The sequence below is a fragment of the Talpa occidentalis genome, unplaced genomic scaffold, assembly GCF_014898055.3.
Source record: "Talpa occidentalis isolate TD23 unplaced genomic scaffold, MPIMG_talOcc4v2.1 talOcc4.3, whole genome shotgun sequence".
Classification (NCBI taxonomy): domain Eukaryota; kingdom Metazoa; phylum Chordata; class Mammalia; order Eulipotyphla; family Talpidae; genus Talpa; species Talpa occidentalis.
Genome location: NW_023603184.1, coordinates 19,066,197 through 19,093,907, shown reverse-complemented (window position 1 = coordinate 19,093,907; position 27,711 = coordinate 19,066,197). Strand labels below are relative to the sequence as shown.

The window sequence follows — 27,711 nt, the reverse complement described above, 5'->3', positions numbered from 1 at the left end:
ATGTTGTTTTGTGATGATCTGGGACCTAAATCTGCTCACCTAATGCTCCATACTTCATGAAAACAGTCAAGCCTTTTAAATGAGCATGATTCCCCTTGCTCTAGCCCTAACCTGAGAAAAGCACCCCACCTAAGTGCAGAAAGTGCCATCAGGAAATGCAGAGGAAGAGTTCTAAGTGCAAGCCAAAGTTAGACAATGCACTTCCCCATCCTACCTCATACCCTCAAATAACCATTGCCATGTGTCATAGAATTTACAATGAATCATTTTGCCATAGAAAAGATCTTTCTTCCTATGGCCTCCTAGAAAGTTATTTCCTTTTTTTTTTTTTTTTTTTTGGTTTTGATTTTAAATTGATGTGCATAAATTCTAGGATTTTCCATAAATGAAATATACCATAGAGAAAGTCAGAAGGGGGCCTCTCCTGGTGGCACAGGTGGATGATCGCCTCGATGTGAAGCTGTCCGCGGCCTCTGCAGCACCAGTTCGATCCGGGCTGGCCAGCGAGGGTCTCACATGGCACAGCAGACCTCTCCTGTTGTGCCCTCTGCTCCCCTCAGCAGTGTATTTCGTCAGTCTGCCTGCTCTGTTCCCCACTCTGTCTCTGGTGAATCCTCTCACCCTCCCGCGCATCTGGCCTGTACCCCGGTTCTTGTATAAATAAATAAATAAATAAATGAATGAATGAATGAATGAATGAATAAATAAATAAATAAATAAATAAATATTTTAAAAAATAAAAAAGAGAAAGTCAGAAGGAAGAATCCTAAGAGTTAATTGGTGGAAAAATCTGTGTCACTATGAACTGTGTTCATATTCGCTTTTAGAGACCTTTACCAATTGTTTCTAAAAAGAAAAATCTACATGAATATTTATAAAATACAAGTTTGTTTTTTTAAAAAAGAATTCCTCTTAGAGACTTCAAGCCTTCAAGAAGTGACATCGCTGGCTTATCTTTCCCCTGAATCCTAAAGCTCCCTCTAGTGACCAAGAACACAACACTGGCTGCAGGTACAGAGAGGAAACACTTTTATAAGAGCCTCTGATTTTCAGAAAGCACCTCGAAGTTTCCATAGCATATTCACATACCTGTGATCACTTAACACAAAACTCATGTAAAGTGGAAAAGTACCCTTTCCCCCATTTAATAGGTAAATAATCTGAGGCTCAAGTGGAGGTATACAAGGTGTACAAGGTCACCTGGCTGTTAGCAAGGGGACTGGAAGTGGAGGGTCTCCACTGTATGACTGCCATGTTATGTGACAATTATATGAATTCATGCATGAATAATCTCATTGAAAGCATTTTCAACGAACTTTTAGAAGTGATTTTTTTTTTAAGATTTATTTATTTATGCATACAAGAACTGGGGTACAGGCCAGAGGTGCTAGGGGTGAGAGGACTCACCAGAGACACAGTAGGGAGCAGAACAGGCAGACTGACTGAAATACACTGCTGAGGGGAGCAGTGGGCGAGTTAGGAGAGGTCTGCTGTGCCATGTAGGTCACCTCCCTGGCCAGGGATCAAACATGTGCTGCAATGGCTGCAGATAGCTTCATAGTGCTGTCCTTAACCCCTCGTGCCACCAGGAAGGCCCCTAGAAATGATTCTTGACTTTCAGTGGGTCTCTTTGAGAACCTGATGAGACTTACGGAACCACACCTACACATTTTTTAACACAACATCAGGAACCACCCCATTCATAACCATCCTGACAGCTATCTACTGACCCTCTAGGATTCCAAAGACTCCAAGTCAAGAAGCCATCAACATCTCCTCAGTATATTCTTGATATATTGATAGCTCAGGAAATATAAGCTTTGAAAAGCTTTACTTAGGATGCTTTAACTTTGTTTTCCATGCTTATCCAGTTATCTCTTTAGCCCCTTGTTCAGAGTATTTAAAAGGATTGAACAAATTAGTATCTACTTGCTAACTTTTAAGAAAAAGCTTGTGGATATTGACATAAAGGCATTCTAGTATTCCCACAGGCATGTCTGTGATTAGTGGCAAACTGGGATATTTCTAGAAAAGAGCAATTTGGAAGCATGTTTTCCATACAACAGTCTTGCCAGCTGACTCTGAGAAGCAGCAACATAGTGAATGGCGTAGCAAAGGACATTTTTCCAGGAACAAAAGCCAGAACTGTTTCTAAATTCCTCTTTTTTTTTTTTTTTTTTTTCTGATGGTGAGTGATCCTACGACATTCTTGTTCACTTCAGAGAAAACAGCATTCATCAGATTAGCACAAAAGCTGTGGACTGACAGACACAGTTGCTCTTGCTTCTCTGCTGAAAGTTCAAAAACGACTGAGCAAAGCACCAGAGTCCATTGAGGCATTTTATTTGCAAATGTGTTTTACATCCCTAGAAAGAGTCCCAGGATTTTCTTTCCAGTGTGTTTTCGTCTTGCTTCTTCATGGCCCATGATGCCAGTGATGTCCATGCTATGAAACCTAACCTGGGAGTAGGTTATTCCACCATTATTTTAGATCTTTGAGTTGTACATGAGATCTTAGGCTGATGACTTCACATTTGTTTAACCTGCCTCTGAGGTTCATGGCAATTTTCCCAGCTCTATGATCATGGATGATTTCAAATACACCAATGTAACCATGGATGATTTCAAATACACCAATACAACCATGCTTCCCACCACAGATGATGGTCAATGACTTTGGAGCCTATAAGAGCCTGGCATTTGCCTCTCTTTCAGCATTGTTGATGCTAGAGAGCGTCAGTCAGGACATTCGTGTACACCATCACTGAGGCATGGAAAAATGATGGAAAGAATGTTCCAAATTCTTAACCTCTTTTCATCCTGCCAATGACTTTGAAAAACCTGAAGGAACAGTGACAGTTTACTTAAGTCTCTTCCACATTAAGTTCCACGAGGATTGGGGCCATGTCTATGTTGATTACCTGTATTCCCAGCACCCAGCACCACCCCTAGCACTACCTCACACTCAATGACTGATATGAAAATGGCTGTCACTGAGTGAATGCTTCTCATTTATCCAGGCCTCTGGTTCCCTGGAGTATTCCTTATAATGATCCACATAAGCAACCTCAGGCTCAGGCTACTTGGCTGCTCTTATGTTCTATTCTGTGATCCACAACCAAAGTCTAGACTGGATGACAAACAAAACTAAGCAATGATCACAGCTTCCTGCCTTTGCCCTCCCAGAAAGGAGATATCATGATTTAAAAGGAATGAGTTAAAATTTGAGCAAAAATTCAGCATTCTAATGACTAGAACATTCCCCATCAAGGCAGACTACTAAGGGTTCATCTGAGTTAGAAATCTTTTTTTGGATCAACTCATACATCTTCTACTCCTCATGGCCCAACAAACCTCTGACTTCTGTGTGTAACTTGCCCCTCCCTACCCCACCCCACTTTTCATTGATCCCACCCACCTAGTGAAATATCACCTCAAAAGTGTCTTCTCCAGTGTCTGCTCTTTCATACAATTTAATGCCTTTATAATTGTGCTATGATAGTATCATAATTATAAATGTTGTCCCCTCTGTTCCCATATGCAGTACATTGAACAAGAAGGGCTAGGATGATGAATTCATGAGTAAACTATTTTACTCTCAGGTTTTATTTTTGCTTGATTCTGGTAAATCCCATTTTTTTTTCCAGCAGTTCCTGGTAGCATTGCCATGAAAACACAGGGGTTTCTCAGTGAAGAATTATGGTATGAGCCACTGCAAAGCTGTGATTTCAGGTGCAGCTGGATCTCAGCACCACTCACCAGTCTTTTCCTAGTGTTCCTCTTTTCCCCATTGACCTGTTGGATGTCTTATTAAATAAAAATTTCCCAAACTTTTGAGCACCACCTTTGGGATTTTGGACATATCAAAGTAGCACCTGAGCTAATATTTACTGAATACCTTTTTTAAAATTAACTCAATTCTTAAACAGCCCTTTTGTTTCATAAGTAATACCCATGCTATATTAGATTAGATGTGCTAATTATTTTTTTCCTAATAGACATTAAATTAAAAACAAAGTTATTAGGGCCTCCCCGGTGGCGCAGCGGTTGAGCGCTGGGTTGCGAAGCGGCCCGCAGCCTCCGCGGCGCCTGTTCGATCCCCAGCTGCTCCCTGGCCACCGGAGGAGGGTCCCACATGGCGCGCAGACCTCTCCTGCCGCCCGCTGCTTCCCTCAGCAGTGTACTTCGGTCCTTCTGCCTGGTCTGCAACCCGCTCTGGCTCTGGTGAATTCTCTCACCCTCCCGCGCTTCTGACTGTACCCAGTGTTTGTATGAATAAATAAATAAATAAATCTTTTAAAAAAATAAATAAAAAAAAATAAAAACAAAGTTATTAAAATAAACTCATAACTATTGGGATTTTAAACACACCTTTGCCTACATACCCACAAAAAATCACTTCCAGTCTCATAGGAGATAGGCCTGCTCCACTTTGTGAAATGCTTTCCTAAACCTTTGCAACCAACTCCATGACTTCAATCCAACACCATCCCTTCATTCTCAGCAGAATCCCTCTCCCTGAACACTCTCAAAGAGTCCAACAGATTTGAATTTCTCAGGCTTCTTACAGTATCTTCCCGTGCTCATCACACAACTGAAAGCTTATCTGCATCTACTCTCATCCTTACTCCTCCTACTCTGTTCTCAGAAGAAGGAGGGGTTGCCCTTCTTTCTGTTCAGGAAATGTCCGTTCACATGTGTTCTGAAGCCTGTTCCAATGCATCGCTTCAAGGATCTCAGTTCACCAATTAACCTCTCTCGCTTGCATCTATCTTTATAATTTTAAATTGTGAAAACACAGTCATGCTTCGACTAATGAGGGGGATATGGCCTAAGCAATCCATCATTAGGCAATTTTGTTGTTTTGTGAATGTCATGGCGTGTAATTACACAAACCTAGACGAACAGTCTAACGCACACTCGGCTGCACCGTATAATCTATTGGGACCCCTGCTGCTCCTCATTGACCAAAGTGTCATTAAGTGACACGTGACTGCATATCATGCATACACAAGGCAAATAAATCTATCTGTTCTGATTAAATAGTAGTAAAAATACAAACATGTATATGTCCATCACCCACGTTTCAGCACTACTGGCACCCAAAACAAGCTTTGATCTTTCTGCACTGTCCCTCCCTCTCCCCAAGAGTAAGTCTGACCTTTATATTTTTATATATGTATGTAAATTTAAGCAACATATTAGTTTTGCTTAGTTTTAAATTTTGTGTAAATGCAATCATACTGATTATATTTTGTAACTCATTTCTTTTACTCAATATTATGCCTTTGAGATTTATCTCTTTTGGTGTGTATAGTGGTAGCTCTTTTAATTTCATTTCTATTGAGTATTTCATTTCTTGACTAATTCACAAGGTTCTTTCATTTTTATTTCTATAGAATATTTCATTATATGACTAACCTACAATTTATTTATTATGTTACTATCATTGGATATTTGAGCTGTTTTCAGCTTTTTGTTATTATATGTAATAGTACTATCATGGATATTCTTTTAATTTTTTCCAGTGCCTGTTAAGGATTTCTTTTTTTTTTTAAAGATTTATTTATTTATTTATACAACCACTGGGTACAGTCAGATGCGCGGGAGAGTGAGAGAATTCACCAGAGCCAGAGCGGGGAACAGAACAGGCAGACCGACAAAATACACTGCTGAGGGGGGCAGCGGGTGCAGCAGGAGAGGTCTGTCGCACCATGTGGGACCCTCACCGATGGCAGGGGATTGAACCAGCACTGCAGAGGCTGCGGGCAGCTTCGCAGCCCAGCACTCAACCGCTGCACCACCAGGGGAGGCCCTTAAGGATTTCTTTAGGGTGCAGCTTTGAAAATATTTTTAACATAGCTCAGTCTATGAAAGATATTTCATAACACTACTGAAAATGATTAATAGGAATATAAATATTACTTTTAGCAATGCCCCTCCCCAAAAACCAAAACAGTACTAGAAGCAATACCTTGTATTTTCCATTTCTATTCTATTCTATTCTATTCTATTCTATTCTATTCTATTCTATTCTATTCTATTCTATTCTATTCTATTCTATTCTATTCTATTCTGTTTAGTTCTATCAAATGCTGTTTTAGCTTCTTTAAAAAAAAAGAAGAGGAGGTTGGTTCACCAATGTGATCTGACCCCAATCAAGAAAAATTAAAACTGCTTTAGGACATACACCTAGTAGGAACAGAGCTGGGTTGGAAAGCACATGCATGTTTTAACTTTCTCTGGTAATGATAAACTGTGTTCCAATGGCACTCTCAATTTATACTCCCACCAACAGGATATGTGAATTACATTGCTTGTGACCTCACTAACTTGGTTACAAGTGAACTTACAATTTTTTTTCCAATTTGATAATACATGGTAGCTCATTGTGATTTTAATTTGTGATTCTATGGTTACTAATAAGATAGAGGATATTTCCCATGTTTATGGACCATTTCTTTTTCCTCTTCCATAAAATGCCTTTTCATATATTTAGGTAATTTTTCTATTAGGATATGTACATCTTATATATTTTCTAGATGTTGATCTTTTGTTGGAAATGAGTTGCAAATATCATTTCCCTCCTTGTGGCTAGTATTTTTTCACTTTACTTTTTTTTTAAGTTTTTTTTTTTATTTATACAATAGCTGGGGTACAGGCCAGAAGCGCGGGAGAGTGAGAGAATTCACCAGAGAGAGTGGGGAACAGAACAGGCAGCAGGATCTAAGACACTGCTGAGGGGAGCAGTGGGCATGGCAGGAGAAGTCTGCTGCGCCATGTGGGTATCTCCCTGGCCAGCCGGGAATCGAACCCAAACTGCAGAGGCTGTGGACAGCTTCACAGTGCTGTGCTCTACCCACCGCGCCACCGGGGAGGCCCTCACCTTACTATTTCTTGATGAGCTTAAGTTATATAATACAGTTGAATTTTTCAATCCTTTGCATTTTCATTTGTTCAGTGTTTTAAGAACTCCTGTATCAGGGTTGCATTAAATTACACAGTCTCCTAAAAGCTCTATGCTCACTAATAAATCTCACATGGGAGTGAGATTCCCGAGGGAAAGAGGTTGAGAGGGAGAGAAGGTCAGGGTGTAAAGGATAGTGGTATAAAGGATAGTGGTAGGAAGAGAATAATAATAATAAATAAAAGTTCTATGCTTATGCTTTCATAGTTGTCTTTCCCACCAAAATTTGATTTTCATGTGGGGATTCCATTTCCTTTTTTAAATCTACATGCATCATCCCAGCACCATTTACTGAATGTTTGGTCATTTCTTCCGTGGTCTGCAATGACTACACCATGACTCAAGCTTGAGTGGGTTTGTTTTGAGGTCCTCTATTCTGATCCATGGATCAGTTTGTGAACCTCTGGGTCAATACAATACCTTAATCATTACAGCTTAACAATGAGTCCAAATCTTGGTAAGGCAAGCCCCTTCATCCCTTTAAGTTTATGGTCTATTTTTTGACCTTTTTCTCTCCTACATAAATTACATAATCACTTTAAAGTTTCTCACAAAGCCCGTCCAGTTCCGGTTGAATTTACAGTGCATCTGGAGATGCATCTGGAGACACCTGGCATCTTTACACTGAGTTTTCTATTCAAGATGATGGTTTACTTCTGTCTTCATTTAAGTTGTTTTTAATGATGTTCAAAGATACTTTATAATTCTCTCTGTAAAGGGGTTTATATTCCTTAGAATGTGCTACTTTTGTGTTGACACTGTGAAAAAAGCAACTATCAGCTACTGGTGAATAGGAAAGCATCTGATTTTTCAATATTAACACCAAACAGCCACTTTGCCTAACTCTCTCTTTAAGTTAAGTGATTTCTCTGAGGAATCTCTTAAAATGATTTAAGCAATGGTAATAATTTTTATTTCTTTTTCTTATATTATGTGCTGGTCTAGACAGTAGATTCAGTTGCTAACTGACCTATTTTCCTAGTTATAGTGAATCCTTTCAATATTTCATAATTCATAAAACATATTTACATGTTTATTGCATTTTTTTAGCTGCCCTCATCAAATTAAGAACATTCTTTTCTATAGTTAGAGCTTGTATTATTTCCTTCTAATGGTACTTCTACCTCCCCAATCATTCCTTCTCTGTGAGTCCTTTCTCTATTCATTTCTATTCAATATTCTAAAAAGGGTTTGCCCTGATTTTCTCTTCTAATAATCATCTTTCATCAAGTTTAATCAACCATATACTACTAGTTGCTAAACCAGAACCATCCTTCCTCTATCCTTAGTAAAAGCCCCATTTTTAGCTGGAACAATCTGCCCAAGATGCCTTATACCCAGCCCGCCTGGTCTTTAAATTCTTTGTATTTAAGTGACTCAGTTGCAGCCCATGATGTAGAAATGTTACATATGGTTTCCAGGAAGACTGTCTAAAGGAAGCTAATTCACCTGGGAGGGGCCGGTCTCTGAGGGTCTCTTTTCTCCGTCTCCTGTGTGGGCACGTGGGCAGTGAATGATTTGCTCCATATCCCTCTTGGAACAATAGGTGACTTTGAGGTTGGCAGCTATAAGTAAAAGGATAAAGTAAAAAGACAGGAACACAGGGCCCTACTGAGCCCATGGAGTCACATCAGCCTAAACCGTCTGCTTGTGGACTTCTTTGTGGGAGACAAGCAAACCTTGTGTTTAACCCCCCTTACTCCAGAGGAGAGGGAAGGTGTTCTAACCAGCAGGTCTAGGCCTCAGTAACATATCTCCCAACTTTGAAATCTCAGTCATTCTAGATTCTTTTCTCTTCTGTGGTCTCCACATCTAACAAATCGTATTGACTTTGACCCCTGAATAGCTCTCAAAAATTCCCTTCTCGTTTCATAGTCCCTGAAGTACCTGAACATTTTTTGCTGAGGCTATTAAAACAAGTTTTCCAAAACCCAAGCCTGTCTTGCTTTGAACCATTTAAAGTCCTGTACAAGCTCATTATCTGTGGAATAAAGTATAAACCCTTTAACTTTGCTTCCTTGGCCCTTCACGCTCAGATATCTACTTTCTTTTCCTTCTACTCAGATTTTACTGCCAATAATATAAATATACATATTAGATAACGGGTTCTTTTTTCTTTTCTTGGTTAAGGTTTATTTATTTATGCATACAAGAACTGGGGTGTAAGCCAGAAGTGTGGGGGGTGAGAGGATTCACCAGAGACAGAGTGGGGAACAGAATAGGCAGATCTATTGAAATACCCTGCTGAGGGGAGCAGCAAGGCAGGAGAGGTCTGCTGTGCCATGTGGGTTGGCTATAGCTTGATAGCACTGTCTTTAACCCCTGCACCACCAGGGAGGCCCTGATAATGGGTTCTTATTTATAAACCAGACGCTCTGTATGGGAATGTCTTTCTCCCTTTTGCTCATCTAATTAACTCTTTTTGCCCTTTAATTTCCATGCATTAGCTTATCCAGCCAGTCTTCTTTAATGTCTTCCATTCTTTTCCACATTTCCTCTTCTCTGTTGACTCTTTATCTTACCCATATTTATAGCTTATACATATTTATATCAATGAATTTATTTTTCTCTCAAAATTACTTCCCCACTCCCATTTACCTCCAGTATGAGTGAACCCTGGTGGGGAACTCTGTTACAGAGCTTAAGCAGCACTAAGTTTTGGCTTACATGTGTGCCCTCCCTCTGCACAATGAGCTCTGAGATGGGAGGAAATACCCTATTAATCTGTGTGCCCAGAAAATAGCATCATGGAGTTCTTAACTCATAATATGTCTTAAACTACGTACTGAATAAATGAAAATGCTTTATGAAAATTAAATGAGTGGAGCACAAAAATTGACAGCTCTCCAGAAAGAACATTTTCTCTATGCCTGAAGATTTGGCAATGGGGTTTTAACTAATTTAATACAAAGAACCATCAATGAAATGAATATAATAATAGCATCTACCTAATGATGGTATTGAACAAATTCTGTGAACTATGCTATAAAGGGCTTAGCAAAGTGCTTAGAAAATAATTAGCACCTACTGGCTATCAGGATTGTGCTATTATTAATGTGTGATTGGTCATAGAAAACCAAAAAAAAAAAAAAGGTCATTTTACCTTTTATTTACCCTTATGTAATAGGAAGTTATCTCAGACACCTTTAAGACATTGCTGGGAAATTAGTAAATGTAAAAACTAGGGGGTTTTCTTCCTAAAAATGAATCCACTACACAGCTTCCTAAAGTGGTAGGTATTGTTTAGGGGTGGCAAGTAGCCACTATTTTACATGAAACTATCTGTGAAAATTGGAGCCATAAATCTAGCTATGTGACCTGCCTTTTTTACCTGCATGAGAAGCCAAAACTCCTAATCTCCTTTAAGAACTCAAACCATACTTATTTCCAAGGAGTTGAACGTGGGTGTTTGCATTTTATAAAAACATATATATAAACAAAGCACTGTTTTAGCAGGATATGGAAGGAGTACGGACGGGAATTCCACCCAACGGACACACTGTCTAGCTTTCTCTGGTGTGAGATTAAAGGAGTGATCATAGCTTCACACATACTGCATGTTTGTGCAGCAATTACACTTTACACTTGATTCTGGCTTCTCTATTAATGCCAAAGATTCTTTTTTTAGGATGTGATAAATCTTTTTGGCTCCAGCTTACTGGTTCCAAACATTCCTTGGCCTTTTTGTGCTTAATGGTGGAGTTTTAAAAGTTATACTTTATATTACTGGTGGTGGTTGGGGTGTGTGTGTGTGTGTATGTGTGTGTGTATGCTGGGGTTATGAATAGGACCAGGGATACAGGAAAGGAATTTTTTTCTAACCTTAGGCATATGGTCTTAACCTCTCTGTGTCTCAGTTTTCTTATATGTAAAGTGGGGATAATAATAGTTTCTACTTTCTCAGAGTCAGCCTTCAATAAATATTATTTTGATGTTTGTGCTAATGATCACATTTCTTTCTAAATCAGGGCTACCCTGATTCTATGTAAGCAAGTTAAGGAAAAAAACATGACTGACTACACAGTAAAGTGACAACCGATTTTGAATGCATCTTTCACCTAAAGATATGATTCTTATGGACCTCCCTGGTGGTCGCAGGGGTTAAAGTCTCAGTACATTCAAGCTATTGCCAGACCTCTCCTGTCTCACGCACTGCTCCCTTCAGCAGTAGATCTGCCTTTTTTGCTCCCCACTTTGTCTCTGGTGAGTCCTCTCACTCCCCGAACCTCTGGCCCATACCCCATTTCTTGTATGCATAAATAAATAAAAATAAATCTTTTTTTAAAAAAACATGATCCTTATATACTAAAGGTCCTTTTAATCTGCTTAACATTTTATTTCTAAATTTCTCCTTGAGCCTCTCTTGGAAGAACCCTAACATCTTTATGTAAGAATAACAGACTCAAACCACCTGAAATAACAAAAGTAGGGATTTTTTTTTAAAGGGGATCTGTTTGTTCTGGAATACCATGAAAGAAGTCAGCTAATTCAGCAGATTACTAGCTTCAAAGCAGTTCAACTTGACCAACTTAGAAGTGAAAACAGTCTTCATGGTCAGCACGCAAATGTAAATTTAATGACTGGCCTGACAAGTGCATGATAAAAGTTGTATGTAAAAGAAAAGGATAAAATGGAGGGCAGGGAGAGAGGGCCTGCTTCGTTTTTGATGGGAGTCTAGTTTATGATTGCTAACTTGTTATTTCAACAATCATAGTTAATACTTTCTGGTGTCCGGTCTTGTTTCAGTTGTTACTCCCAGTTGAATTTTTTTTTTCCTGAAACATGGCTTGCTCTTCTTTTTCTCAAATAGCAAAGTATTTCAAATGATCTTCTAAAATCCAGAGGACTAACCAGGGCATCCTTCAAAATTAGGCTTGTCAGAACTAAAATTTATCAAACAAAATCTAAACTCCTACAAAGAATCAAATCTCTTATTAAAGGATTGCTTATCACATATGGCATCACTAACTCTTAATAATGCAACTTTTGAAAATGTGACCCAGATAGTTGCCAAATCATTTATTTGATTTTGGAATTTATTTTGGAATTTATTTTACATTTCATCCTAGGAATATCTGGAATTCTTAGGATTGGAAATGGAAACAAAATAATGAGGTCACACTGACTCAAAGAACCAGGAAAAGAAGTCCAGATTCTTGACCTTGAACCTGTCCCTAGCTCTGTCTACTTTCAGTCCTTCTAGGATTTAAGATTTCATTTGCTGGACTACCCACCTAGAAGGACTCCTCCGTTTTCAGCCTGCAATGTTTGTGCTTATACTTTCTATTTAATGAAATTGAAAGCAGTAGAAAGTGAAAATGTCTTCCTTTCTTTTATATATATACATATATGTGCATATATTATGTATGTATATGTGTATATATAATTTATTACATCATCCTTCATTTTTGTACAATTATGTTTTCCCTGTGAAATTCCCACCACCAATTCACCCGGGCACCATCACCATAGTCCCTTGTGCTCTTCTCTCCCCTGTCCTGATCCTTTGCCCTCTTCCTCCCCTACAGAATGTCTGGTCTCTGGTTGCTTGTTAATTTTGATATTTACTTTACAAGGGAAAAGTCTTCCTTTCTAATGCCATGATCCCTTTACCTACCAGCCAACCTGATTCTACTGAGTTAAATTTTGTTTTGTATGACAGCTCTGTTTTATTAACTTGAGGCTGAAAGAATCTTTGTTTCTGTCAAAACACATGGGGAATTATCAATCTATAGGTAAGAATTAAATAAACCCCACAAGAAAAATATATTTGTAAAAATCATTGCACAATAACTTAAAAAACACCACTGTTTATTACCCAGTCAGGGCATGAATGAAGGGATATATTTAAATTTAAAATGTCAATAGAGAATGTCCAGAGGGAAGAAAACATTGTAATGCTGACAAAACACAGTCAGAGAACCTCTGGTCTTTCTAACAAAAAGTCCTTTTTCAGTTGCCTGCAATTATTCCCTTATGTTATCCCAAATATAACAAACTTGTTCCGTTCAATTACTTGCCACCAGTAAGCAATATACTGTGTCACTTTTGTTTCATGGTGGGTTCATTATACCTCTGGATTACTTATTAGTGGCTTGTTTATTTAACTACTGGGACACAGAAGTCTGCAATATCTGAATGCTATACCTTAAAAAGCCTGGTCAACATATTCCAGAACTTCTTCACAATAACAATAAATGATGCAGGATTTTTAAAATATCAGTAAACACTAACTAGAATTTGGAGGGTTCAGTAATTGTTTTTCAACTGCATTTTCAGTTTTTGATTGGGTAATTTTTTCTTATCTTATTATGTCCTAAGAGAAACTTAAGAGTTAATCAAATAAGTGGTGTTTTTCAATCATTTTTTTCTGTTTCACCTCAGTAATTCTCAGGTTACTTGGGAGTTGTTAAATTTCTAGGATTTCAATTCCATGTCATTAAAATTATACAATTGTATCAATAACATTAATTTGTAACATGCCAAAAAAAAATTAACTTCCCAAATATCAAATTGAAATATTCATGCATGAAAAATACATTTCATTATTTATTATAGCACTATTTTTAAGAGCAAAATTATGGAAACAACCCAAGTATCCAACGAGAAATGAATGGATTAAGATGAGATATATGAACACAATGGACTACTACTCAGCTATAAAAAAGTAAATTTTGCCATTTGAGACAACATGGATGGGAATGGGATTAATCTAAGCAAAATAAGGTAGAAGGAAAATTGACAAGTATCAGGTGGTTTAACTCATGTGTAGAAAATACAGAAACAAAACAGACAAAAGCAAACCAATAACACACCCCATAAATCTGACTATAAAATTGAGAATACCAGAGGAGGGCAAAGGGCCCCCCCAGAGGACTATGGTGGAGGGCTGTGGGTACCTTGGTGGTGAGTATGGTGTGGCACCATACATCTGAAAAAGTGTAAACCTATAGCTCTGAATCATATAGTGTTGTAAACCAAAGTTACCTCAATAATAATATATAAAAAAAGAGTGCATAACATTCCAAGATAATTTTTTTAGTGCAGATTCCTGGATACAAGCATCATACTTTATTACATAGGATGGGCTCAAGGACCTCCATTTTAACCAACATCATAGGCAATTCTGATGTAGGTAGTTTGCAAAACACATTTTTTAAATGACCAAATTCTACTAATACATTCATTACATATGAAAAGGAATTTAGTGGCTATAACTGTAACACATAACTTTTTTAAAATTTGCTATCTATTCCTAATTATAGGTAATTTACTAAAAATGAATTTAAACACTTTTAAATTTATTCAACTTAATAATACTGAGAAGTTAGGTATATATTGTAAAGGGGCATCTTTTTTGGTTCAGAAAACCACTAACTCAAATATTTATTTCATTCCTATTATATTGGTTCTGCACTGAAGCATATAAAAAATAAAGCAAACTAGATTCTATTCAAGAGGGCTTTATAATCTAGTTAAGGAGGCAAGATATAACCATAGAAGAAGTTAAGTCACATTACTTAGAATAAATAATTAAATGGCAAATTAGAAATCAGAGGGTTTGTGTTAAAGATTGAAGTGAAAAAGAGGCCTTCCTAGGAGTGCAGGGGCAGGAGAGGGTGGTAACGCAGACCTTGAGGCCACGTTAAAAACAAAACAAAACAGAGGAATGACTATACATTTGAGTGATTATACTCTTACATGCCAGAAACACATGACATCCCAGCGATGCATATTTTCCCTCAGAGTTCAGAGATGCCAACTGTAATTAAACCCAGATGTATATATAAAGTGACTGCTTACAGTAAAAGGGCAAAGCTCTATCCCCAAATTCAGACCCTCTCAAACTGTCTAATATTTTTAATGTCAAATATAAAAGAAAATAAAAACAATCTTCACCAGGATCAATATTTATCAGAGACTGGTCAAAGTTACGGGAGAAAAGACAAAGAAATTTAGCGCAGAGGAATATTTTTAAGAGAAATGAGAAAAGACTGTCTTTGATTAGTTCAAGTTTTATGCTGGAAGAAAGTACAGGAATGGAGGGAAAATGGAAATGACAACCATATTATACAGACTAGGAAATATAAATAGTAAAGTTAATGGGGGTGCGAATGGGAAAGCAAGTGAGACCACAGTGGGAAGCAATCACCAGTGTTAAAAGTTAAGGTTGAAATAACCCTACTGTCCATAGAAAACACTGAAAATATGATCATTGAAACAAAATCATATACACAAATATTTAGAACATAGTCAAAAAGTAAAAACAACCAAATGTGCACTTCTGTTAACAGATAAAGAAAATGTGGCATATCCATGCAATGGAATATTATTCACTCATGAAAAGGGAAAATGTAGTGATACATGACAAATCTTGCAAACATTCTAAGTGAAAGAAGGTAGACACAAAGATCACATGTTATAGAGTCAAATTTAAATGAAATATCAGGAATAGGTAATTCCAAAGAAACAGAAAACAGATAGATGTTTGCCAGGGGTTTGGAGGAGAAGTGGAAGGAGTGACTGCTTAATTCAAGCACAAACTTATTTTGGAGTCATGAAATGTTTTGGAATCAAATAAAGGTGGTGACTGCACAACATTATGAACGTATTAAATGTGACTGTAATTGTTAAATTTGAAATGATTAACTTTGTGTTACATGAATTTTGCCTCAAGTTTTAAAACTGAATACAACAAAGGAGCTATGGAAAACTGGAATGAAAGTTCACACATTATAACAAACATCCACCACCCAGTCCTTGCCCAGTGCTGCTATGTCAGAATATATATCCAGTGCTATCCTAATCTTACTGTATGTAAATAGTGGGAACTCAGGTTTTTATATGAAAAAAATCACTATTTTCAGTATTGGTAACTAATTCAAAACATTTAAAATTGCATTAGGCAGCTCTCCTGTCTGCATGTGTCTATGCAGGCATCTCTTTTAAAAACCTGTCCCTTTCAGAGGCTTCCTGACTGCTTGTATCTACGCAAGCACCTTCTTCTCCTTTCCTTTCTTTTTTATATCATAAACCTGCCTTTTGGAGAGTTTATTTACACACACACACACACACACACACACAACCCACACAATGAAAACATAACCCAGAGCTAAATAAGGCCTGTGGACAAAAAATTTGTAAATTCTGGCATAGTCTATGCCAATTTAAGTCAGAATATTTTTACTAGTCCGTATGTTCACTATCCTGCTTCATGACTTCAAATTACTAGAGATAGATTAATTAAAAGAACAGTATCTGAAAAATGTATGGATTTTTAATTTATAAATATGGACTTTTAACAAAAGCCACTATGACATAAAAAAAGACTTTTGCTCCCCCAATGACTATTGTGAAATTACAGTTCCCTTTCATGTTTTCAATCTGAAAGTATGCATTTTTCTCATGAATGACATTCCAAACACAAGTTCCACTCTGCTCAGAAAAAAACATTACTTTGAATAAAATGGTAGACATGCAAACAAATTCATAGCTGAATTTTCTACAGCCTTGATTATCTTATAACTCTACATTCCCTGTTTAGGACCTTCAAATAAAGTATAACAAAGCCCTTCTTTTAAGTAAATTCTGGGTAATTATGACTATGTTTAAATGCTCTTACCAAGTGACAAATTATCATGTTAAAATAGAATAATAGGGGCCTCCCTGGGGGTGAAAGGGGTTAAGCACTGCACTATGAAGCAATCCACAGCCTCTGCAGCACAAGTTCTATCCCTGGCCGGCCAGAGAGAATCCCACATGGCAAAGCAGACCTCTCTTGTCTCACCAGCTGCTCCCTTCAGCAGTGTATTTCAGTCTGTCTGTCTGTTCTGTTCCCCACTCTGTCTCTGGTGAATCCTCTCACCACCCGCATCACTGGCCTGTACCCCAGCTCTTGTATGCATATATAAATAAATCTTTAAAAAAAAACAGAATAAAAAAGTATGCAATATTTACAAGAAAAAAAAAAAGCAAAACCTCTGAATTTGCTCAGTATGAATTTCAGGGACAGCATTTTTTTTAAGCTTTATATATGAAAATAATTTTAATTTACAAAAGTGTTGAAAACATAGCATTGAAAGTTTCTATGTACTTTTCATCAACAATCCCTTAGGTCTAACCATGGTATATTTACATAACATTTATATAAACATGGTTCATTTATCAAAAATAAGACATTAACACTGCTATAGGACTATTAACTAAACTATACACTTTACCCAAGTTCCTATTCCAGAATCCAATACAGAGTACTACGCTGCATCTAGTTGTCTCTCTAGTTTCCTCAATCTGTGATAGTTTCCAGATTTTTCCTTGTCTTTTATACCTTTGATGGTTTTGAGTAACAGAGGTCAAGTTTTTGTACCATGTCCCTCCATTCAGGTTCATCTGATGTTTTCTTATGATTACACTGAGGTTATGGGTTTAGGTTGCAGCTTCTCAGGGAGTCCCTGATATCAACCTGATGTTAACCTTGATCTCTTAGTTAAGGTGGTGTCTGCCTGATGTCTCTAATTTGCTTCCTTAAAAGTGGGACATGAAGTCCTGGCCACACTCAGTGGGAGAGAGGTAAGTTCCATGTCTTAGAGGGATGAGTATCAAAACACCTATAACCAAGTTAAAACTGTTACAGGATTGAATTGCAGTGGGGGTGGGGGGAGAGGGATGAAGATAGTTTGAAACTCTGTAAATATCATTTTTCTCCTTAGGGCTTCATCTGCTGACTTTAGAGTCATCATGGGTGGTGACTGCAGCAATTACTGTTGAGAGGTTCTAATGGTGATCCCTATTTCCTAATTCCTTCTTCATTTACTAATTGGCAATATTCTGTAAGAAAAATGTGTCCCTTCCCATTCCATATGTGTATTTATTTACTTACTCAATCTGGTGTGGATGGTTCCATGGATTTCTATTTTAATCTTTAGATTATAATCCAATGTGATTTTTATGGATTTTGTGGATCAAACTGTTCCAGCTTTGGTCGATTAGCAGCTCTTACAGTCCCCTTGCCATGACCTCATCTCCTGTTCACCCCCTTATTTTCTGATACTATAAGATGCTCCAGGATCCTCTTTTCTTTTTCCTTTCCCAGTGATAGAATCATGGAAAGTGGTGTCAGAATTACTACACTGTACCCCTGAGAAACACAAAGTTATGTGTTTACGTACAGTTCTTTTTGTCTTTATCATTATAGTATCTAGATAATACACTATTTCCCATAGTTATTTAGGTCAACTCCTTTCTTTTCCATTCTCTTCAAAGAATTTATTTTTCATATTTGCAGTATAATTAAGATTCACTTGTCACCATCTACTGTCCATTCTGGATTCACCTAATATCCTTCAGGTGTTTGTTTTGTTTACATACAGTAAAAGTCATACTTGTGATATACAATTCTACGAGTATTAAAAAATCCACAAAATTACGTGATCCAACACCACAATACCATACAGACCAGTCCTAGCACCCTGAAAATTACCCTGTGCAGTGCAAAAAACATTTTTAATCCTTTATCCAGACTTATTCTACTTTAACATTCAAATATACAATTGACTAAAATAATCATTTCTATACGAATACTCTTTCATATTCACTTTACTTTTTTTCATTCAAATTTCATGATCCACTTTAAGAAACCTCCATTATTTATCAAATTCTAAAATTAAATCTCTCTGGAAGAGCTATTAAGTCAGTTGCTAATGACACATATGAATCAACCACAGGACATTTTATATCCCAACTCAATTTTCCAATATGTCCATTTCTATTCTCTATAATCATTGCAAAAACATTTCTGTGGTCATCCAAAGAAAATCAGAAGAAAAGGCACAAAAATAACTTCATAATATAAATCACTAAGTATTTTTTAACTGTCCAGTGCTTTGAATTTTCTGTGTCATAGCTCTTCTCTTAGGCTGAGATTGGCAAAATTTAACAACTCTGCTCCCTTTTTCCATTAAAAAAATTCTATTTCTGCAAGTCAGAATGTTTTCATTACTTTCCTAAATTCTTAAATTTGAAAAGAGAATACATAAGGGTGAGTCATTTGAAAGAAGCTGAACTCAGAAGCCAGACAGGTAGAAATGAGGTGAGTCATGGTTGCTGGGTAAGGCTGAAGGAGGTCTATTCACAAAGCAAGGCACACAGAAGCACAGTGGCCAGTAGGCCTAAGTTAGGGACTTGGTTAATCAATAACAGGAACCCAAAAAATGCTCAATTTGCAGACAGGGCACTCTTGGAAGCACCAAGAAATACCTGGAGTCAGCCTATGACTACTTATAAGGATTTCTAAGATCCCCACAGGTTTGATCCTGCTAAGATTTGAGAGGAGAGAAACAGCACTTTTTCCTTGAATATATTGCTTGCCCTTGTCTCCCAAACACACTTTGGTACCTGGTAGTGTAACTGTGTGCTGACGTGGGGGTCCAGGGAACATCTTAAGTGGGGATGGTTTAGGGTGAGGATGGGGGATGAGGGTGAGTGAACTATGTGTTTATGTGCCTTTGTGCTTTTAATTTTTTGAGGACAGAATGAATGATTTCATCAGATTATCCAAAAGTTCTGAGGCCCTCAAAAGGTCATGAACTCCTTCAATTTAAGATCTGGTTGGACAGGTTAGATCTCCATGAATTTGTCCAGTCTGATTCCTTACATTCAGAATCTTCCTCAGTGGATGCTGCTTCCGAGGAACTGGAATCATATTCCAAGAGGAACTTTTCAGGACAGTCTCTCTGGAGCACCAGCCTACACTCACTTTCTGCTCTTTAGAAAACTCTTTCCTCCAATTCTTAATACACTAAGCTGGTTCTCCTTCTACAGATCTATCTCCTTAATTGGCATCTCTTAATCACTTTGTGTTTCCCAAAGACAGTTGTTGTCTTAATCATCAGACCTCTGTCCTTTGTTTCCTTCTCGACTCCTTGGAGGCCTCCTCCACTCTTTTCTGTAAGTTTCTCCAGTATGTACTGTAACTTTATTTTTCCAAATACACTGGAATATTTCCATTTGGATAAATAGCACTAAGTATTTTTTTTTTTAATTTTTATGTTTGAACAAAATTACTTCTAAAGTTCTGTCCAATTTGATATTTTATGATTCTGGCTTCGTTCATCCTAATACTCTACTCTTGAATAATTTAGAATCAAAATATTAGTGTAAGTAAAGCCAAAGTATTATAAAATTTTTGAAATGAGAAAGAAAACTTAGAGAATAGTGAATATAGATACATTAAAACAATGATAATGACCATATAACATTGTAATATAAGGAGACAAGTTTACAAGATCCTTGGTCATGAAAGAAGGGTCCCAACTCACTGGAGTAGGGAATCAGAGAAAGCTTTGCAGTGCTAAGTCACCTCAGAGTTGACATTTAATGGCTGCTTTCCAAGCTGTAAGGGAGTTTAAGACATAGCATTACAGGAGAAGGTAAAAATGAGACAGTCCAGAAAGGAGGACAATAATAAGCAGACGCCTAAAAGACTGGAATCCTATGGTTTATACTGGGAACTTTCAGAAGTTGGGAATATAAGGAGTGAAAGTATCAAAGTGGAGAGGAGTAGAAGATGAGACTAGGGAGACAAGGCCTGATAAAACAGTGGCCCTGTACTGCATAGTAAGGTTGAACTCCTCATTAGGAAGGCATCCATCAAAACAGAGGGAAGGGGACAGGTGGTAGACAGAAAGCACTTTTCAAGTTGCCCAGACTATTTGAGGCCATCTCCAATATTCTGATACTCTTCCCCCAGGGGGAACTTCTTCAAATAGATAGCAAATCACTGTGTCTAATACTCACTGACAAACAGGTGTTATGCTGGGGTGTGCTATGGAGGTAGGGGGCAAAGAAGCATTACTATAGATGTGTAGATATAGGGGGTGTTGGAGAGCAAAGCGGTGACATGATTGGATTTGCATTTCCAGATCAACAGGATAAACACGAGGGGGATAAGATCAGACACACAGAGACCAAACAGGAAGCAGTCATGTGAGAAGCGCCTAAGGCTGTGGTAATAGGGTGGATAAAAGTTAGATGTGAAAAATATTTAATAAGACAGTGGTTTCCAAACTTGTCTGCACATTGGAATCATTTGGAAAGCTTCAAAAAAGAGTTTATGGCTCAACAACAAAAAAAACAAATGACCCGATGAAAAATTGGGCAGAAGATCTGAACAGACACTTAAAGAACACATAGAGATGGCCAAGGGGTGCATGAAAAGATGTTCCTCATCTGTTTTTATTAGGGAAATTCAAAGCCAAACAACAATGAGATATCAATTCATACCTGTGAGAACAGCTGTTTGTTATTCAAAAGACAAGTAGAGCAGGTGGGGAGATGAGAACCCTTTTACACTGTGGGTGGAAATGTAAATTGGTGTCGCCATTCAGGCAAGCAGGATGGAGATTAAAAATAGAAATTCCAAGTGATGCAGTTATCCTATTTCTGGGTATTTACCCAATGAATGAAGAAACAGATGTACATACTCACTCACATGTTTATTGTAGCATCATTTACTATAGCCTAGTTCTGGAAACAACCTAAGTACTGAGAGCAATGAGTGGATAAAGAATACGTCATACACACACACACACACACACACACACAGAAATGCTACAAAAAAGATGAAATCCTGCCATTTGCCATTACATGAATGGACCTAGAGGATACTGAGTTGAGTGAAGTAAGTAACACAGAGAAAGACAAACGTGGTTTCACTCACTAGTAGTATACAAAGAAACGAAACAAATGAACAAACTACAAAAAATAAACTTTTAGATTTATAAGACTAAGTTAGTAGTTACCAGAAGGAGAAGGGGAAGGGGAGATGGGTAAAGCAAACTTGCAGTGGTAAATTGGACTTTCGGTGGTGACTAATGTAGTATATACAGATGTTGATTTATAATGATGCATACCTGAAACGTATGTTATAATGTAATGTCATTTCAATTTAAAATAAAACATTTGTGATATAATTGATCAGCAACATTGCTACAAGTGTTGGAATGCATAAAAGATCCCCAGATGGTTCTAAAGTGTAGAACCCACTGGGGGTGGGTAGGTGGAGGGAATCACTGATTTAGGGAATAAAATCAACAGAAATCAGTTACTGATTAGACTGAGGTGAGAATATAGGAGAAGAACATCAAGGGTGAATGAACACCAGGTTTCCAGCACAGGACACTTAACAGAACTGAAACATCACCCAAGTAATCAGGACTTCGCACAGCCCCTGGCCCATGACAGATACTCTATACCTATCTGTTGAGCAAATCATTGAATAAGTGAATAAATGAGAAGACAAGAAGAGCAGTTTTGGGGAGAGCGGGTAATAATTTGAGGTTCATACATATTAAACTCAAAATCTTCATGCTTCCTTCACAGCTCTTGGATCAGTTTCTTTCTAGACTCACTGTCTCTACCCTGGTATCTGAGATGACTATGCTAAGACAATTTTTTTTTTAATGTTTATTTTTGTGTGGAAGAACTGGGGTGTAGGCCAGAGGTGCAGGGGGTAAGAGGATTCACCAGAAACAGAGTAGAGAGCAGAACAGGCAGATCTACTGAAATACACTGGAGAGGGAAATACAGCAGGTGAGACAGGAAAGGTCTGTAGCACCATATGTGGGTTAAATCCCTGGCTGGGGATCGAACTCAGGCCTTAGTGGTGACAGTGCTTAGACTTAACCCTAGGCCACCAGGGAGGCCCCCAAGACTCTTCAATCAGCTCTATGCTGGACCCCAATGTCAGATCAATATTCTGAAAATACAGCTTTCATCATGTCACTTACCTATTCAAAAATGTTTGATCATGCTTAACTACATTCTCTTTAGCCTGGCATTCAGAATTCTTAAAATTATGGTTCGAACTTAACTTTCGTAATCTTATTCCCTACACAAAACTAGTTATTTGTCGATTCACTATTTCCTAAATACATCTTGAACTGTCCTGTCCTTTGGACTCTTGGATACTTCAACCTGTGATGCTTACCAGCTACCTTGCCAAGTCAAAATCTACCATCTGATCATTTCACAACAAATATTAAATCATTACATGGTATCGGAAACTAACAATGTCATGTCAATTATACCTCAAAAAATTTTTTTCTCATGATTCAAAATCCAGCTCCTGTCCCTAAGTGCTTCCAGGACTACTCTTTAAGAAAGTCATTTCTTACATATCAAAATCACAATGAAATGCCACCTCATACTGGTGAGAATGGCCCATATTAAAAAAATTGGCAACAACAAATGCTGGCGAGAATGTGAAGAAAAAGGGATCCTCTTACACTGCTGGTGGGACTGTAAACTGGTCCAGCCACTATGGATAGCTGTGTGGAGGATCCTTAAAACACTAAAAATGGATATACCATATGATCCAGCAATTCCACTCCACTCCTGGAATCTACCCGAAGGATACAAAAACACTAATTTGAGGGAAACCTGCATTCCTATGTTTATGGCAGCACTATTTACAATAGCTAAGATATGGAAACAGCCTAAATGCCCCCAAACTGACAATGGATCAATGTGGAATACATACACAATGGAATATTATTCAGTGACCAAAAAAGATAAACTCATGCCACTTGCAGCAACATGGATGGGGCTGGAAGGTATTATGCTCAATGAAGTAAGTCAGAAAAAAGAAGAAATATATTGGATGGTCTCACTTATAGGGGGAAAAGAGGGAAACCGAACAAAAGATCAGGAAAAAAACAAACCTGCAGGCAAACCATAGATCTGAGGCATACAGCAGAGTAGGGGAAAGTGAGTGGTCAAAACAGTGGAGGGATGAGCACAAGGGACTATGGTGATGGTTCATGGTGACTGGACGGTGGCTGAATTATGGGGCTTATACCTGAAGGGAGAAATCAAATATTGTACAAAAATGAACAATGTAAGAAAATAAATAAATTAAAAACTTTAAAATAATAAACTTTACCTTTCAAACCTTAAAAGAGATTTTTTTTCCCTCTTTGAAATTACATAGTACTGTACCATAAAGCCCGCCAATATCTAACATTCCCAAAGATGATCAGAAACACATTCATCTTAGGAAGCTGATAAGGAAAATCACATGAATGTGGCATATGAAGGTGAAGGTGCTGAGAGGAGGTGGGAGCAATTGACACTGGCAGGTGGGACATTTATCACTGACTTCCCTTAGAGGGATAATACTCTAACATGGTGATAATAAAGAGCAGACCAATTCTATAGTTATAAAATTCTTGCAGATTAAATACCCTCTCTGTCTACACTTGAGCTCTGCCTCACCCAGCTTGCCACCGAAGGCTGGGAGAACAGGATCCAGGCCCAGTCTCTAGCCACAGTTTGCAATCATTAGTAACTTAGAGTGCTGTGAAGGGCATCTCAGTGCACCATGACATGTTCCTTTTCAATTATTTTGTGACATCCGTACTTGAGGAAAACAACTACCTAGAACGTAAGACTTTGTAGCACAAGCCATGGAAGTGAATGCAAGTGTGGTGGCATGGAAATGGGCCTCTCAGATTTACAAGCATATTGACAAATGGCCTCAGATGAAATGCTATGAATCCACCAAGGTGTGCAAGCCAAGGCCACTCTTTCTGTGCGCTGCCCCCACACAGCAACTGAGCATAACAGGGACCCCAGGAGAGCTCCACAACACAAGATGTGCACCCCTCTGATGGGCATTTGGGGTTTGGGACTTATAGGCCTTGCTGAGTGGTTCTTGGAGATGCACTGCAACCTAGGACATTTTTTCTACCCGATCTTCTTCTTTCCTTCTCTCTCCCTCAGGGATCCGGCATGCATCCTTGGCTGGTGGTTCTCCTGGCCTCCGATGGGCCCCTTCCTTTTTCCCCTCACAGACTGTGACTCAAATAAACTCTTGCCTGACTAATTCCACTATGGTGTCTGTTTCTCAAAGGATCCAAACATAATAAGGTTTTAATTTTTTTTAATTAATTTTTCTGTTTATTCTTATGAAATATGGGAAACAACTCTCATAATGGCAGCCAAAGACAACTTAAATGCATTTCCAAGAAGCCTATTAACAAAGCTTCAAATTTAATTAGGCAAATCAGCTTAACCAGAAAAGCCAAAATACGCCTAGAATTCCCTCATCAAATTCATATGAAAGATTTCTATAAAATCATAACCTTATGAAAGGTTCCATAGTTTGAAAAGAAACTGCACAAAGCATGTACCTATCTGAAGATGCTCCTGAAACTTTCAAAGAGCAAATGTTCCATAAAACGATGGGGAAAAAAAAGGCACCATAGTGAAGAAAACATGTCAGTGGCATACATCCGGATTCCCCCTCAATTGTACATCTTGTCAGGGAATGTGCACCCTCAAAAAATCTACTTCCATAATGTATGATGCTACTTCCATTATCGTAAGTATATAAAATGATGTATTCAGCATTTTCTGTGTCTCAAACATTAGATATTTTAGATGGTATGTTAATTTTTGCAGTCATCCCATGGAGGATTATTGTCTATTTTTTAGCAAACTGAGGGTTAGAGGTGGAAACATGTCTAGTTCCCAAAGCACAGATAGCAGCGCTCATCTGCAAGCTCAGGTGAGTCTCTGCATCTCCCCTGAGTCAGGCTGCCTCCTGGGAGAAGTTGGGGACAGCTCACAGGAAGGCTTCTGTGGCCAGATGATTTTTTTGTTCCCCTGAGGAAAACTGCCCTCACTATTTCTGCTAGAGATAAGCAGCGACCTGTGCCCACGCTGTAAACATATAAAAGTGAACCACGATAATGGAAACTTGGAGCAGGGAGAGAGAGGCTTTAGAGATCATCCAGGCTGCCTTCTTTGGACAAAGAAAGAAATGGGTGAGAACCTGTTTTATTGAGATTTACCTAGGTGGGCACTTTGCATCTCAGCCTACACCAAAAAAGGAAAGCCCTTGGCTGAGGGAGTGGGAATTGTAGACAGGTAGACGCTGAATGGTTGTTTGGTAAATTTGTTCACGCTAGGAAAACATTCTGCTCCCACGCTACTCCGTGCTGCACCACCAAAGAGAAACAAAGATTGCTTCCCTCTCGCTCTGGCCCTCAGGTGGTTCCCAGGACCATGAATCTGGTGGGGAGGCTCCTCCTTTTTCCCAAGTTCTCTGGCTAGCTCTATCAGCTAGGAGCATATGAATGAGAAAGGGAAGAGGAGACATTGTGGTTTCTGGGGAAAAAAGAAGTCAGTATTCCTTTCCAAGTTTTTTTCCCCTGCATATAAGATCTATGGCTTTCTCCCTCCTGACAGATAATGAAATATTTTCCCATCTCAAATATTCCCAACCTTTCCAATTTTAAGAGGAAATTCAAGATACCACTGCACTTTCTGAAAAAATTTCTCTCTCAGGCAGACTGCCATTAACAACAGTAGTAGGTAAATATTCACTGTAAAGTAACTTTGTGTGTGTTTTTTTTCTCAAGCCAACATATGAATTTAATTTAGCATATTAATGGGTACAGTAAACACTTGAATATTATTTCCTATGTTTTCTTTTTTGAATAAAAAATTAGTTTTTAGTCTAAGTCATAAAATATAATTTTTAGTATAGTGTAAACTACTCTCTACTTTGTTATTCATCTGGCCCATGGATATAATAAGCAAGTCTGTGAGAGTCCAAGCTTCAAATTGCTGATCAGATCACTAGCAATTTATTTTTAAATAAATAGCTCTGTCTGTATGATTTCAGATCCTGAGGCCACAGATGGTCTATTTTTATCATCAAACATCAAGGTTTATTTTCCCATGGAATTCTACAGATTTTCTTTAGAAATGACTAAGATCTTAGAAATTTCCCTTGTAACTTTGTAGTAGTGTGTCAATGTATATAAGCAGTCTCAAAGTCCCTTTGATGTTCAAAAGCTGTCATATCACCTATCCTTGGACTTTGAAGGAAAAGTTACATATGGCATCACCATTGTTCTTAGCCTATTCCTTAATTGCCAGCCTCTAAAATAATTAAATGCTAAGTTTTGTTTATTTGGGTGACTCAAAACTGGAATTCAACTTAATCACTTCCTCCTGGAAGCTTTTCCGGATTCCCACAAAAGTTAGCTTCCTCTTGATATGCCGTCATCACTTGTGCTTTACAGTAAGTAACTGTTTCACTATTGTCTCTGCCAGAAGGTAAGCTTCAAGAGGTTCAAGATTAGGTCAGTCTTCATTCAGCAGAGGAGGGGGGAGGGAGAGGGGTTAAAATAGGGGCAGGCAGAGCACAAGATACTATGGTGATGGCTCACCAGTAACTTGATGGCGGGGAATTTTGTGGGGACTAAACCTACATCTGAGAGGAGAAATCAAACAATCATTGTACGAAAATGAACAATGATGGAAACACACATACACACATATTTAAAAAAAAGATTAGGTCAGTCTTGTTGATTACTAAACCACTATATCCTCAGCATCTAACAGCGTGCTAGGAACACAATCAATTCTAGTAAACTAATTCAATAGAAGGCCTCATTCTATCTGAGGCAGAATTATCTGTTCCATTACCTACCAGGAGAGAGAAAGCCATATATCTTACATGCAGGGGATAAAAAACGGAAAGGAACAGGCCAGTCTCCCTTCCAGTCTCAAAGTGAGAGCACTCTTTTCCCATCCTCTTCCCACTTTTCTCATTATTCCCCAATGACTTCTTTCCCCTCTGCCTTATCTCAGTGCTTTTCCCTACAGTTGAACCTAGTTCATCACTCCCTGCAGGCACATGGTAGGTACTTGATAAGCAGGTGTGGAATAAATGA

General features: G+C 38.1%; 1 protein-coding gene across 9 annotated transcripts in view; it reads right to left on the bottom strand.

Annotated features, from left to right (window-relative positions):
• The window catches only part of CCDC34 (coiled-coil domain containing 34), a 111,350-nt gene that overhangs the window by 44,421 nt on the left and 39,218 nt on the right, over nucleotides 1–27,711 (bottom strand). For 3 of the 9 annotated variants that reach the window (XM_054699318.1, XM_054699322.1, XM_054699321.1), the window contains exon 7: nucleotides 8,417–8,532. The exons of 3 other annotated variants lie outside the window; for them this stretch is intronic. In XM_054699318.1, the coding sequence (XP_054555293.1) occupies nucleotides 8,417–8,532 (116 nt within the window). Of the gene's footprint in view, nucleotides 1–2,351; nucleotides 2,461–7,437; nucleotides 7,678–8,416; nucleotides 8,533–17,846; nucleotides 18,051–27,711 lie in introns of those variants that run through there. 3 more of the 9 variants (XM_054699319.1, XM_054699320.1, XR_008553470.1) reach the window with 3 other exon arrangements.